General features: G+C 36.6%; 1 protein-coding gene across 7 annotated transcripts in view; it reads right to left on the reverse strand.

Moving 5' to 3' along the window:
• EPRS1 (glutamyl-prolyl-tRNA synthetase 1) overlaps nt 1–13,379 on the reverse strand; it is a 39,243-nt gene that overhangs the window by 14,651 nt on the left and 11,213 nt on the right. For 3 of the 7 annotated variants that reach the window (XM_037406017.1, XM_037406023.1, XM_037406020.1), the window contains exons 7-19: nt 12,016–12,142; nt 11,272–11,464; nt 10,780–10,951; nt 9,550–9,783; nt 8,066–8,150; nt 7,669–7,728; nt 7,352–7,372; nt 5,179–5,289; nt 3,425–3,561; nt 2,501–2,708; nt 1,953–2,065; nt 1,237–1,354; nt 744–1,115 (exon numbers count right to left, since the gene is read on the reverse strand). In XM_037406017.1, the coding sequence (XP_037261914.1) occupies nt 744–1,115; nt 1,237–1,354; nt 1,953–2,065; nt 2,501–2,708; nt 3,425–3,561; nt 5,179–5,289; nt 7,352–7,372; nt 7,669–7,728; nt 8,066–8,150; nt 9,550–9,783; nt 10,780–10,951; nt 11,272–11,464; nt 12,016–12,142 (1,951 nt within the window). The remainder of the gene's footprint in view (nt 1–743; nt 1,116–1,236; nt 1,355–1,952; nt 2,066–2,500; nt 2,709–3,424; nt 3,562–5,178; nt 5,290–7,351; nt 7,373–7,668; nt 7,729–8,065; nt 8,151–9,549; nt 9,784–10,779; nt 10,952–11,271; nt 11,465–12,015; nt 12,143–13,379) is intronic. The other 4 variants (XM_037406024.1, XM_037406022.1, XM_037406019.1 and 1 more) reach the window with 2 other exon arrangements.

Below are 13,379 nucleotides of genomic sequence, written 5' to 3' on the forward strand. Positions count from 1 at the left end.
TTTATGTGCACCTATTTCATTTTCTTAACTATTTAATAGAGTTGTTCAGAGAAGTTTTCTCTATTAGTTTCCTACTTTTAACAAAGTAATTCCTGTTAAGGGATATACAACCCTAATAACCCTATAAATTAGTTCAGACCTTCCCATTTATTTAGATTTTACAGTGCCACCAAGACACTACTATGAACAGTATTTAACCACCAAGCAAAGAGTGTTATTTCACATCTTTTCTTGTTCTGCATTAGAAAGGATGGAAAGAACACAGGTACTAGTAGCTATGTTTTCTATTTGGACCTTTAGTTTCTTTTTTCCTTTCTGGTTTCTGGGGTTTGTTTTGTTTTTAAGGTCTAAATAGCAACAAGTCAATCCTATGAAGTCACATAATTTGACCATCTTGAGTTAAATAAATAAAAAAAATACATAAATACTGCAGGACATTTTAACCCCAAGGACCATATGTGAATACTTAATCAGCTTATGCTGTGGGGTGAATTCTGTCCACATTTCAGAACAGCAATCTAAGAAATATAGGAATTTACTTGCATCTTTATGAATATTGACACAAATTTTGGCAAACACATCTAGCTAAAAGAGAAGTATCGGAAAACACAAGTCTTGACAGGACAGAGCCCAGTCCAAATGATGATCACTAGAGAAACATGGATCCATAAGCACCCATTCATCTACAGAAAGAGAGGACAAAGGGCTATGCAAACCCAAACAAAAAAATATTAATCAGCCACCTTAGGTGCTTTCTCAGCTTTCAGTTTTCGGACCACTTCTCCTTGCTCTGCTACTTTATCATACAGAGCTTTACTGTTCAGAGTACCAGAGGTCTCAAGCTTTGAAGACTGTTCAGTTACAGATACTGGAGGATTTCCAGGCTTATACTCCTGGCCCGTCTTCTCTTTATATTCTGCTTTCAAGGCCAGCAATTGTTTCACAGCTTTATCAATATCTTCCTTTGGTGCCTTCTTAGCTTTCAAGTCACGAACTGTATCACCCTGTGCAGACACCCTGTTGTACATAACCAGGTGACCTTCAGATGAAGTACAGGTTGGAGTAGAGGTATCACCAACAAGTGGAGTAGATTTTCCTTTTACAGCTGAACCAGCCTTAACAATGAGAAGAAAAAAAAAAAAAAAAAAAAGAGCCAAGTATTCAGCATAATAATCTTGTACAGTAACAGATGTACAGTAATACATTTTATGTCACTTTTCTAAAACACAAGTTTACCTCTTTCTTTGCACTTTCAGCTTTGGTCTTCTCTTTTGACCCAGATGTTGGCATTTCCTTAGTGTGTCCATCAGGGATGTAAATCAAAATGCATGGGGCATCTTTACAGCTGTAAGGACTATAAAATGGTTTATAGAAAATACAACGATAAAGGAAACATAAGATGCATACGAAATGTTTTTTGAAACAAATCTTTCTACAAGGTGCTCTCACACAACTGCAAGTTTACGTTTGTACACAACTGTAGTTACCCAGATTTACACAATTGTGGATCTGCATAGAATCCTGTTATGCACAAGTTTTCTTTATGTTACAATATTATGCCAAAATGCAGCGTAATTTAGATGTTTGGTAGCTTGCTAAAGAACTGTTACAATTAAATAGTATGTGCACACCAATTGGGGAAATGTCTGTTTTATTTTGTAACATGGTTTCTTAATTTATATACTTAGAATCACAAGGAAAGCATGATCTCTTCACTGAGTGGGTTAGCTGGGGTGCCATGTACTTACTTGGCTTAGACAGTCTGAAGAGGTAGGAACGTACAAACTAAAAGCCATGCCAGTCCACAGAAATATTCCACAGAAAGATCACGGTAAAGGGCAAAATATTTGCAGGCAACGTTACTCTTGCCAACACATGTATGAAAACATCAGAACATAGCAAGCTAAAGCAAACTCTGTGAAGTCTGCTCAGGCCATTCTTAGGTAGCTTACCTCACTGGCTCATAGGGCTGATCACAAATAAAGAATCCTCTTCTCTGAAGTTGTATGATGTCCCCTTTTTTTAACTCTCTAAGGCAAGGATCACCCAACATCAGTTCTTCTTGCTGCAAGTATTAAAAGAAAGCAATCCAAATCTAACAGAGCAAAGAAATAGTAAGAAATACAGTAGAGCTGTAGAAAGATACTGGTGATTTTTTGATTTTGGAAGTGTTGAAATGTTAGTTAATTCCAGGGGCAGCAGAACAAGTACTAGCAAGAAGATGCCATATCGTAAGAATGTATCAAAACCAAAACTCAGATTATTGGTCCTAGATGTGTAAAAAACAGGTAATGTCTGAGAAAAAAACCATGAGTCAAATTTTAATTTTAAAATTATGAGAGGTTAAAAGGAAACATGGAAACGAGATACAACAGCACAGGATTTACTTGTCTGAGAAATTAAATCTTTAGATCAAAAAGAGTAACTGGAAATAGTGATGGCAAAACACCCCTCTAAACATTAACCTTTATGGAATAGAGGAGACAAAAAGATAACTTACCTTACTATTTTGGTTGATGTATTGCTTGAAATCTTCATCTTTACCTAGAACTGGCTTAGTGATCAGATGCTCATAATTAACACAGACAGTTGGGATGAGTGGTGCACGTGGAGTTTCTGCTAACCAAGTGATCTTAGTCGTTTTTTTGAAGTCCTTATTCTCCAAGTTCAACTTGCCATTGATAGACACAATTTTTCCACTTGAATTTCTACAGGAAAACAGAAATAAGAGTAAAGCCTAAATGATTAGTTCTCATTTGGAACTACAGACCATCAATAGATTCACTGAAAAACAAATGTTTAGAGTTCAGTCTTGAAGGTTGAGAGATGTTGGAAATGAAAGACTGTATGTATTCACTCCTGTTGAAGTTCTTTAATTTTGGTATCTTAAATATCAAGAGACAGTAAAAATCATGGGGGAAAATTCTCTACATATTTATGTTCTCTGTCCCAGCTCACCCCATTCCACCACTGATTCAACCCATCTATTTCAAAGACATTATGAATGGTCTCCCCTTCCCCACCTCAACAGTTCTGCAACAGAAACTGTGATAGGATCAGGTTTTTAGAATGCAAAACCAGTATGCATTACAGGGTGAAACTGGTTAAAATTCCAGGTGGGTTTTTTTTTGTCTGAAAAAGCTGTTTCACAGTGGAAATAAGACCATAGAAACATGGAGAATGCTGGATGAGAGGGCCATGCACTACAAGGACTGACTGGTAATTTCAGACCTGAAAATATAGTAAAATACATTCTATGCTAAAATGCAGTTTTGTGGCATATTTCAAAGTGGATATCTATATAAAGAATCACAGAATGGACCTATATGGACAAGCATTAATATTTTACTGTTACAACCTACATCTTAAATCAACGAAAAGCTGAAAAGCAAAAATTAATTTCAGCTCCTAGTAAACGGGTTACCTGTCCAATTTGGTGATGATAATATTGCCCCAGTTTATGAATGTAACCACCTCTCCTTCTGTTAGGGTCTCTGCATCTGCGCCCTCGATCAGGACTCTGGAGCCATACCACACAGGTTTCAACCCAACATCGGCGTTCTGTGAATAATGATTTTAATTTCAAAGGAGTGACTGTTATTATATGAAGCTGACTAAAGTTAATGTAGAGGCAAAACACTGCTTTATGATAGAAGACAGATGAAGATAGAAGACAGACAATAACAGTAATGCAAAGCTGCAGTATTCTTCCACAACTCTCTCAGGTTTCCTGTTCACAAGTGTTGCACGCGTTCCTCTGACAGTACGCTAAAGAAAATTCTTCTATCAAATACTAGCTCCAACACAACCCATAGCATATCCCATCTCCTTAAGGTCCATACATCTTAAAGATCTTACAGGTAAAAACTATGTAAGTTTTTCTCAAGTTTCCATTCTGCTATGCAAATTCCCTTCAAAAATAACTTTGTAACTCTCATTCTTTCTTTTTATATAGTTAATATGGAAACAAATGTGAAGCTTCTGTCAGCTGCATAGATTTTTAAAGACAGAAACTGGAAATATGTCACTTATAACACTAAAAACACTCAGCTTTAAAACATCTGAGCAATGGAGATACAACTTTTTTTTTTTTTTTTTTAAAGTCAGACAGCTGGGAGTTCAGACTTTTTCAACTGATCAGGAGTTTGAAATTGGTTTCCTCTGGTCAGTATTTATTTCATTATATACTAGAGGCAGCATTTTTAATATCAGTGTTTCAGTATATTGGCTTGCATCTCCCCAAACTTCAGACTTTTTGACTCTTAAAATAAGAGTCACAATTCTCACTTGCTCTAAACTCTCTAAAACTGTTTCCTTGTTTATCTGCCACAGAGGAGAGGGCAAAATAGATGCCCACCTCTCAGTTACAAGAAACGGCTACAGGAACACTCAGAGTGACAAAATAATAACAAAGAAATTAAGCAAAACCTCAGCAATATTCACTTGTTCCTCAGTATAAGTGTGATATCTAAGGGATGCTTTCAGTGAAGCTTAAGTACAATTTGAGATGCCACACTCAAAGGAAAGCATCCTTCCTAGCAGTAGTGCCAAAAGAGAATTTTATCAGTAATGCACTCCCCTTTCTCGGGGATATTATTCCGTTTACTGGATACTAGCAGTATTAAATTAGGAAGTTCAAACTTTTGATAACTATCTGCTATCCAAATTTAAAAGTGACATTAAAAAATCCAGACTGGTGCAATTAACAGGTTAGTATGTCACTTCACATTAAGTCTAATGTTATTAACTATTTTAAAAAGTCTCTTGCATTCTTCACTCTCATGGATAAACAGTATCTACTGTGTTATACCCATAAAGCTTGAATAAAATTTTATATTTAAACTACTCTGTGCAAATTAGTATTAAGCAATAATAAAAACAGTCTGAGCACAACTCCACACTCCTCTGAAAACTCCCACAGAGGCCTTTCAATGCACTGTCTATATGCACTCTATATATTATTTACAAAAGCAGTTTCCTACATCCTCCTGCAGAACAAACATGTTCAGTAGTTGCCCAGTTTTTGACAATTCTGTGAAAAAAAAATACACCTTGGTTTTATCTCATGCTGTCTGAGCAAGTTAAAAGCAGGACTCTCCATGCTGACTGCTCCAAGCCAAGATACTTCCAACCTTACTGATCTGCAATACAAGAATATCAAGAGAGTAAAGCAAGAACCTTTGGATGCTTAGCCACTTCTCTCATCTCCTCTTGAGCTTCAGGAATATTTACTGGGACCACTGCATCTTTCAGTAAAGCAGTGTACCGAGGTGCTACTGGGTCTATAACCTACAGAAAACAAATGAGGTGGATCATGAATATATGACATTGACAGAGAAATAAGATGTTGTATAAAACAACCACCACCAAAATGGAATATTAACTGGTATTCTTTATGTTACTGCATTTTTTTATGTTTGCTTTAATGTTACTCTAATCCAAAGCTATAGAAGACAAAAGGGAGAAAACAGTGGTAATACTTCACAATTTCCCATCTTTACTGAAATATTTTGAGTAAAAACTATGGACTGGGCACTACTGATACCAGAAGTAACCAAAATTACAAGCTAATGCCTCATAGGAAAGACAGCAAAATGTACTTTGACATAGTTATACTATGCACATAGGCTAGCTATTACATCTGGACCACTTTCTCTCTAGGTAGCTGTATTTAAAGCAATAATTTATCAGTGCAGTTTGTTCTTTTTCCAGAAGCACAAGACCTGATCCCATACTAATTTTCCAGGTCAGTACTCCAGCAGCATCAGGGACAGGCCTGGCTACAGAGGAAGCACCAATTAAATCTGGCATTTTAATACAGACGCATTAGATACTATAATAAGGCAACATCATAACACTGACTTCATCAGGATTTCTACGACATGAGTTTGGCAAGAAAAAGCTATCACTAAAATGTCTTCCTTTATTTTTATTGCCCACTTTCAAACTCAGCTGACCTAATTTTTCACAGCATTTTCATACCTGAAACACTGGTTTGTCAAACTGTTCAGAAGCACTTAAAAACATAATTCAAGTAAGCCAGTTGTCTAGGTCGAAAAGGAATACCAGAGATCTACCAGTTTAACTGGAAACTAACAAAGGAAAACACCTGCTTTTATTAATATAAAGTTACTTTTTTTCTCTCCTTAGTTTATTCCTGCTCAAGTGAAAAACTACACAGCAATTTTAGAAATTTAGCATCTAATTACATGGCATTAGCAAGTAAGGTGATACGATGATATACTTGTAAGAAGTTACATTTTTAAGTTTGTAGTCACTGAAATCAGACTCCTAAGTGTTAGATACACTTTAAAAAAAGGACTTGTGTATCTATCTCAAAATATAGGTGTATTGTGTGATTTAATATCATAATTTTGATAACTAAATGACTGAATTTTACAATGTTATTACCAGGCTCTTTATTTCACTCATTAGAACTCACAATCCTTACTCAGACAACAGGTGCTAAAAAGTCAGTAACGTAATTACAGGATAACATATAAAGTAAGAGCTCTCACACTGATGAAGTCTTTGAGCTCGGAACTACCTGCACGCAACCATTTGGTTTTGTTCATATTGCAAATTGGAAACTATCTGCACAGATACATGTAAACAAAATTGGCTAAGAAATATGGTGCTGTCCAAGGAGTTGAGTCAGAGGTCTAAGAAACTCAGTTTAAAAGCCAATTCAAAAAACGAGCCCACTGTGGATTTTTCCCCAAAATCCAGTTCTTAGTCATAAATATATTTATGCAGCAACAGAAAGAACCAATTCATAAACCTTTGTGTATGTAGCAGACCAAATGCAAAATAAATGAAGAAATACAAGACACATGCCAGACAAGCAAAAACTACTTAAATGAACAGATCCAGGTACTGTCTAAGCAAATTCAAGCAGGAATCCCAATGCAAAATAACAGGTGTTTCCACAATCACACAAAATATGCAATCAGCATTATAACAATTCGCCTTATTATAGTGTCCAAGCATCCACTGCCAAAAAGCGACTAACCATGTCAAGATGCAATATTCCTTATTTGACATTCAGTCAGAAACATCAGCAGTGCTGGCTTTATCTACACAGGCAGTATACGCAGCGCATTGGTCCTTTTGCCACAGAACGGAAAAGCGGCCAACATAAGTCAAATTTAAGATTTCTGTTTATGTTAACAAATAAGCCAAACCAGAAATGGGCAGCCTTTTAAAACTAGGAATAATGCATTTTCAGTGGGTTTGTAGAGCTCCTGTTATATAAGCAAATGTGACTGTGCTATGAAGCTGCAAAATGATCGCTTATGTATGCTTACAGCACTGTAAGCTATATGCTAAGGTAAAAAGCATTAAGTAATACCTTCTTACAGATAGCTCGCAGCTTGAAAGCAGAAAAATGAAATGCAGTTTTCATATCAGATTTACAGCAAATACCGTTATCTTTCCCGTACTACTAAGTAAGGCAAGTAAGTGCTGGTATAGGAGAATCAATAGCATTAGTGCTAGTTCAGGTTAGACGGCGGGGGGGGGACATTCCATTTTCCTGAAAGTGTGCCAAATGATGCAACATACTGCTACTGCTACTTGTTGTGATAAGCACTCCAATGAATGCTGGATTCTTTACATATCCCAGAAAGAGAATACCAGGAGTAGCAACAAATTCAAGTAAGCACATACCTTTTTGTTAAAAGACCAAATTTTATCCCACTCCATATTTACAACAGATCGAGAGGAGCCCTGGAAAAAAACCCCAGAAACTCACATTAATATAAACATTCCAGCTCTTTGACTTACCTAAACCAAAGTCCTTCAAAGACTACAAGCCCTCTATGGTTTGCATTCATCAAAACAGTTTAGAAAGGCATTTTGAGCTTGCAAAATAAACACTTCTTAAAGTAAGAAACCCCATTTTGCCCAGACCTGTTCACAGGTGTTCGTATTGTTGAGGTGGTACACATGAAAGCAGCATATCTTCAAAAGAAGAAACATCCCAATGACAAGTACTTTAACTGAAACTTCACAAAAACTTATCCTTTTTCAAGTGAGATTCAAAGAATCAGAACAGAACACCCACCTGAGCAGCAATAAACTGTTTTAGCCCTTCAACTGTCATGCCTCTTCTTAGGACACCACGCACAGTGGGAAATCGTGGGTCATCCCTAGTAGAAAAAGATGTTTCATCAGTGTCACATACTAAGTTCTACCTGTGGGTTACACTGATCAAAAGCTTTACTAATACTGCCACACATGAAAGGCACAGCTTCAGTGTGTTTTGCTTGCATGAAATAAGAGCTAGATGAGAAGATCTAACTGAAAAGACTGAGCTCTTATCCATACAAAAATGTATGAGCAGGTTTTCTTCTAGCTCACCCCAGAGAGGGACCTCTTGGTGAAGTAGCTCTTTTCCTGTACCTATTGAATCTTAAGTCTCTCAAAAACTGGCAAGGCAAAGTTATGTCCCTATCACGTTACTTCCTTTTCATGGCACCTGAATAATGGAACCTGAAACAACATGGCTTGATTCTTTCTTGCCCAAGAAAAAACAGAAAGATTTGAGTGACAATAACGTTATCTCTCAGTGACATAAGTGATAGAATTCTATTTTATTCTCTTATACAAGAAATAAAAAGGCCTAATCTGAAATGCAAAATAAGCAGTGGTGGGAACACAAATCAAACCTTGCTGAGGACCTTGCTAAGAATTTTGGCTCTAGCAGAGTGGCTCCGTGCATAAGCTAGGAATCCAGGCTTTCAACACAATAAAAAAATAAAATCAGAAAAAAAAACCCAAACCCCACACTTGGCACACCTTAGTAAGACAACCAGGCAAGCTAGGAACTTGTGTAAAATGATGCTCTCATAGGCTGAGCACAGAATAACCTAAAACCAGCCCAGGAAAAACACTATAAGCAGTTGTCTGACAGCATTATCCATGGATTTCTTCAGACTCCTGTACTATGAAGAGATGACTTCAGATGGCATGTTCCCACAGCTAGCCCATCACGGGAATGAACAAAGGAGCCTCTCTAGACTCCAAACTACTTGCATAAGTGTAAAACCACAGCCTACCCTTTCCCAGAAAATACTTAGGCTACTATACCACCAAGTAGTCTCTGCAGAAATTCAGTTAAACATGAAAAAAAGAAAGAAGGCAGGGGGAAGGCAGGGAGGCAGGAAGCAGGGCAGGTTTGACTAGATGGATAGGTCCAGAAGTTCTTCAATTCAGGCCCCGTTCTGGCATTGCTCAGGAATGTATCCAATGACTCAGACTGGAAAATGTGTAAGTAGCATCTACAGGCAAAAGCCAGAGTTCAAAAATAAGCTACCGCGTGTTTATTACAGGATATGAATGACTTACTGTAGAGTAGTAAATAGACTGAGACAGTAGTGGCACAGCCAGTGGCAGAAGCCACTGTAATTAAGCAGTGTTCTTAAATACTGCTTAAATATTCATTCATGCTGCGTTGATGTCAAAGCATTGTCCAAAACAGAGAATGCATGCATGCATCAGTCATGAGTATCTTAAGGAACAATGCTGAACTACAACCATGTAACATACCATCCATCCACAAGCCCTTCATTGACAAACCACGTAAGCTTTCTCTTAGAGAGCACGGTGTTGTTGAGGTTTAGGCGGCTATACTCCCATATATATGGTTTCCTTATGCCCAGTGCCTCAATGATCCAGTAGAATTGTTCATCTCTGTCATGGTATTCAGTTGTTCTCAATGCATGTGTGACACCTTCGATACTATCAACAATGGGGCAGGCAAAATCATATGTGGGATAAACCCTGTGAATAAAGACCTTCAATTAGCAGGGCAGAAGCACAAAACACTTTCTTCACATGTAAACATTTAAACTAAGGATAGTTTATATTTATATATTATAAATATTCATAATCTATGATCCTGAAAACTTTCAGATCAAGACTAAAATAGCACATACACAAGAAATTGTCCATAAAAAGATCCAGAGGGCAGTAACTTTTTAAAACAAGAAAACCTTCAAGAAATTAATTCATTGTAACCCTAATATTCAAGACTAAAAAAAAAAAATAAATCCTACACTGCTATTGTTCTTTTCAAACACATAAAATGCTGACTTATAGGGGTTTCTTCCTTAAATATCAAAAAGAATAATTAGTTAACTGAATAATGAGCAAAGCCTTCATGTTTAAAAAAAAACCCCTACCCACAGCAATAGCTCTACTATTATACACACATTAAATCAAATCAGTGTTTCCAAAAAGGGAGCTGTATAGCTGGAAACAGAGGTTTCAAATAAGCACTGAACCATAGCCTTGAACAATTGGGTAGGCTTACTTCAATGCACACCACAGTGTTTCTTCATTCTGCACAAAGACAGAAGCTGTTGTGAAAACCAAAGCAGCCACTCAGGTAAATAGATCAAGGATGTTTTGCAGCAATGTAAAATTGTAGCAACACAGAATTGCCATGGTTCTATTTAAGCTCCAAGAAATAAAGCAAACAGCTCTGCTGTCCAAGATAGGGCCATTAAGTCTTAATTCATGTTTCGACTAAAAGATCTTCACTGACACAACATATTTATGGACAAAACTGAAACAATATTCACTGCTGACCATAATGGCCAACTCAGAGGTTTTAAGCCTCATGAGCAGAAGTTTCAGAAAGTCAAGAGACTCATTACATATTCTGACCGAAAAGATGCTAGCAGGTTCCAAGTATTAGAAGAAGTTTACTAAGGAATGGTAAATGCCCTGAAAAGAGCAAAAATCACAGGCCACACAAGGAGGAAGCGGACATACTTGTAGGTACTTCCAGTACGTGGGTGAGGCTGGTTTTTACAACGATAAAGAGTTGGATCCCTCATACATCCATTGTTACTATTCATATCTATTTTTGCTCGTAGACAACAAGTTTGTCCGTATTCTGTTCCCTTTTTCATTTCTTCCCACATTTGTAGATTCTTATTAACACCTAAGTATAAAAAATATAAATCGTTTTGTAAGGTATTATGAAGTTGATACAGAACCACATTTTATTACTGCAGTAAAAAAATGCAATGTCACCCCCCACTTTATGGGATTCCCACACTGGCATGCATTTTTATGCATTTTATAATTTCAGTTTTTTAAAAGTAGTAATGAATGGTGATGAATTCATACATACACAAGTTTACTACACCTGTCAGTAGAGATATGCAATTAGTCATCTCATCCATCTTTGTCAAGAAAAATGAAGTTTTGATGCCAAATTAAAAAAATAAGAAAGCAAGATGGAAGCTTAAAATATCTTACAGTTATTTCTGTGTTTAGATTCCATTCTTTGCTCACGCTCTGCTTTCATTTGTTCTGCAGGAGTATCATCCACATATGCCTTCCCTTCTTGGATAAGCTTCTCTGCATATTTCATTATTGTTTCAAAGTGATCTGAGGTATATGTAAATTGATCTGGTTTGATGTGCAGCATCGCAACATCTTCAAGAATAACCTGCAAAGTGTGAAATTGTATACTTTAACATTTGGGAAAGCTAGTTTTCTTAAAATTTTATCCTCTTTGTACCAGATGTGATGGTTGTAATGCTCCATTGTCCAGGAAGGATAAACCGTAAGAATAACATGACATGCATGAAAGAAAAGAGAGGCGGGCACTTATCATTCATTCACAGCCTATAATTACAGGAGATCAGACTTCAAACAAATACAAGAAAGAGGCAGGAAAAGAAAAGGAGATGAAAGCTGAAACAAATCACTTGTTATTGACTAAGCAGTATTTATACAATGAAAACAACAGTGTATTGCAAGAGTTGAGTATCTTTATACTGTAGAATAAACACTGGAGAAAGAGCAGAAATAAGCTAACAGTAAAAAGGCTTTAAGCTTTTTAAGGTAAAGATGATAGAAATCTCTTCCAAGACCAAGACATAAGTATAATACTAATAATATAATAATCTAGTGCACAAAAAGTGTGCAAGAGCAGATCTGCATGTCATTTACCTTTGAATTAGCTAGTGAGTGGATTTCCCTGCTCTCTTATCATACCTTTTCAAAGTCTTCCTTCTCTTTTTCTGGATTTGTGTCATCAAATCTCATAATAAGTTTTCCTTTAAAGTTAACTTGGTAGTGCTGATTTAGCAGGGCAGCTTTGGCATGACCGATATGCAGATATCTAAAAAGGAAATAAAAAATTAATATATACACCAGCACTACTTCAGCCAAATATTTGTGTGTGTGAGGGAGGGAATGAGAAAGAATGGAAAGCAATACCTAAGTCTAACAAAGAAAACAACCCAGGGTATTTCTTGAAATACCCTACATTTATGAAAAGTAGATTGTTTTTTTCTACCACAAATTTAGTAGTTAACTGTTTAAAAATACCTAAATTTGTAAATTAGAGTGTCATTATGGATATAAAGGCAGGACTCCACTTATCACAAGTTTTACAGACTAACTTAAACCAACTGTTGATGATACTCAGTAGCTATCAGATAACCTGAACCTACCACATTCAGAAGAGTGGAATTTTCTGAAATGGTGGTTGCTGTGTATGTTTAACATAAGCTAAAAAGCTACTGTCAATTTAAACTAAATATAAAAAAAACAAATCCACAAAACAAAAATAACTCTCAATGTAAAACAGTGTCCCTAAAGAACAGTGTTTTAAGTAAAACACCAGAATTAAGACACTAAAAGCTACGAAGTAATGTGAGAACAATATATGCTGTATACATACATGCACATTACATAACTTATGATATCTGAGCAACAGTTTATGCTGCACTAATAGAGTATGGAACACTACTACAGAAGTCACACGATGCTGAACAGCCAGTTTAATGAAGAAATGCAATCATGGAAATTTTACAGCTCATCAGACAATTCTAAAAAGAAACAGAAAATTAAAAGCTGGCTGAAACTCGTATTTAGTAAATTGGCTCATCACATCTCCACTGTGTGGTTTTTAAGGAGTTTGTGGTTTGGGACTACATATCTGTACCCCTGGGCATAAGCCCTTCATCACACATCTGGTGTCAAGCTTCCCAAAGGGAGGCTATCCCATACTCCTTTCCCTTCTCAAATCTAAGCTTCGTTAAGAAGCACTGTGAGTCCTTTCACCCAGCTCACAAAGAATGTATTTACACTTCACAGCTTCTCTCAGCGCACACACCACCATTATCCACGCAAATGCCATCCTTCTGCTTCTCCTTGTCCCACTGCCAAGCAGCACCATGTCAGCTGCTGGCAACCAACCTCCTGATTCCAAGTTCAGGCAACAGTGCAATGAGGTATAGAGGAAAAGTAAATATTCAGCTCTAATGTAGATGTGGACAAAGCTTTAAATACTCATTTGGCTTAAAAGTCTTGTCTGATAAGCTGATTAACATCCTCAACAAGCACACTTTTTT

Source organism: Falco rusticolus, chromosome 12 (assembly GCF_015220075.1).
Source record: "Falco rusticolus isolate bFalRus1 chromosome 12, bFalRus1.pri, whole genome shotgun sequence".
Lineage (NCBI taxonomy): Eukaryota > Metazoa > Chordata > Aves > Falconiformes > Falconidae > Falco > Falco rusticolus.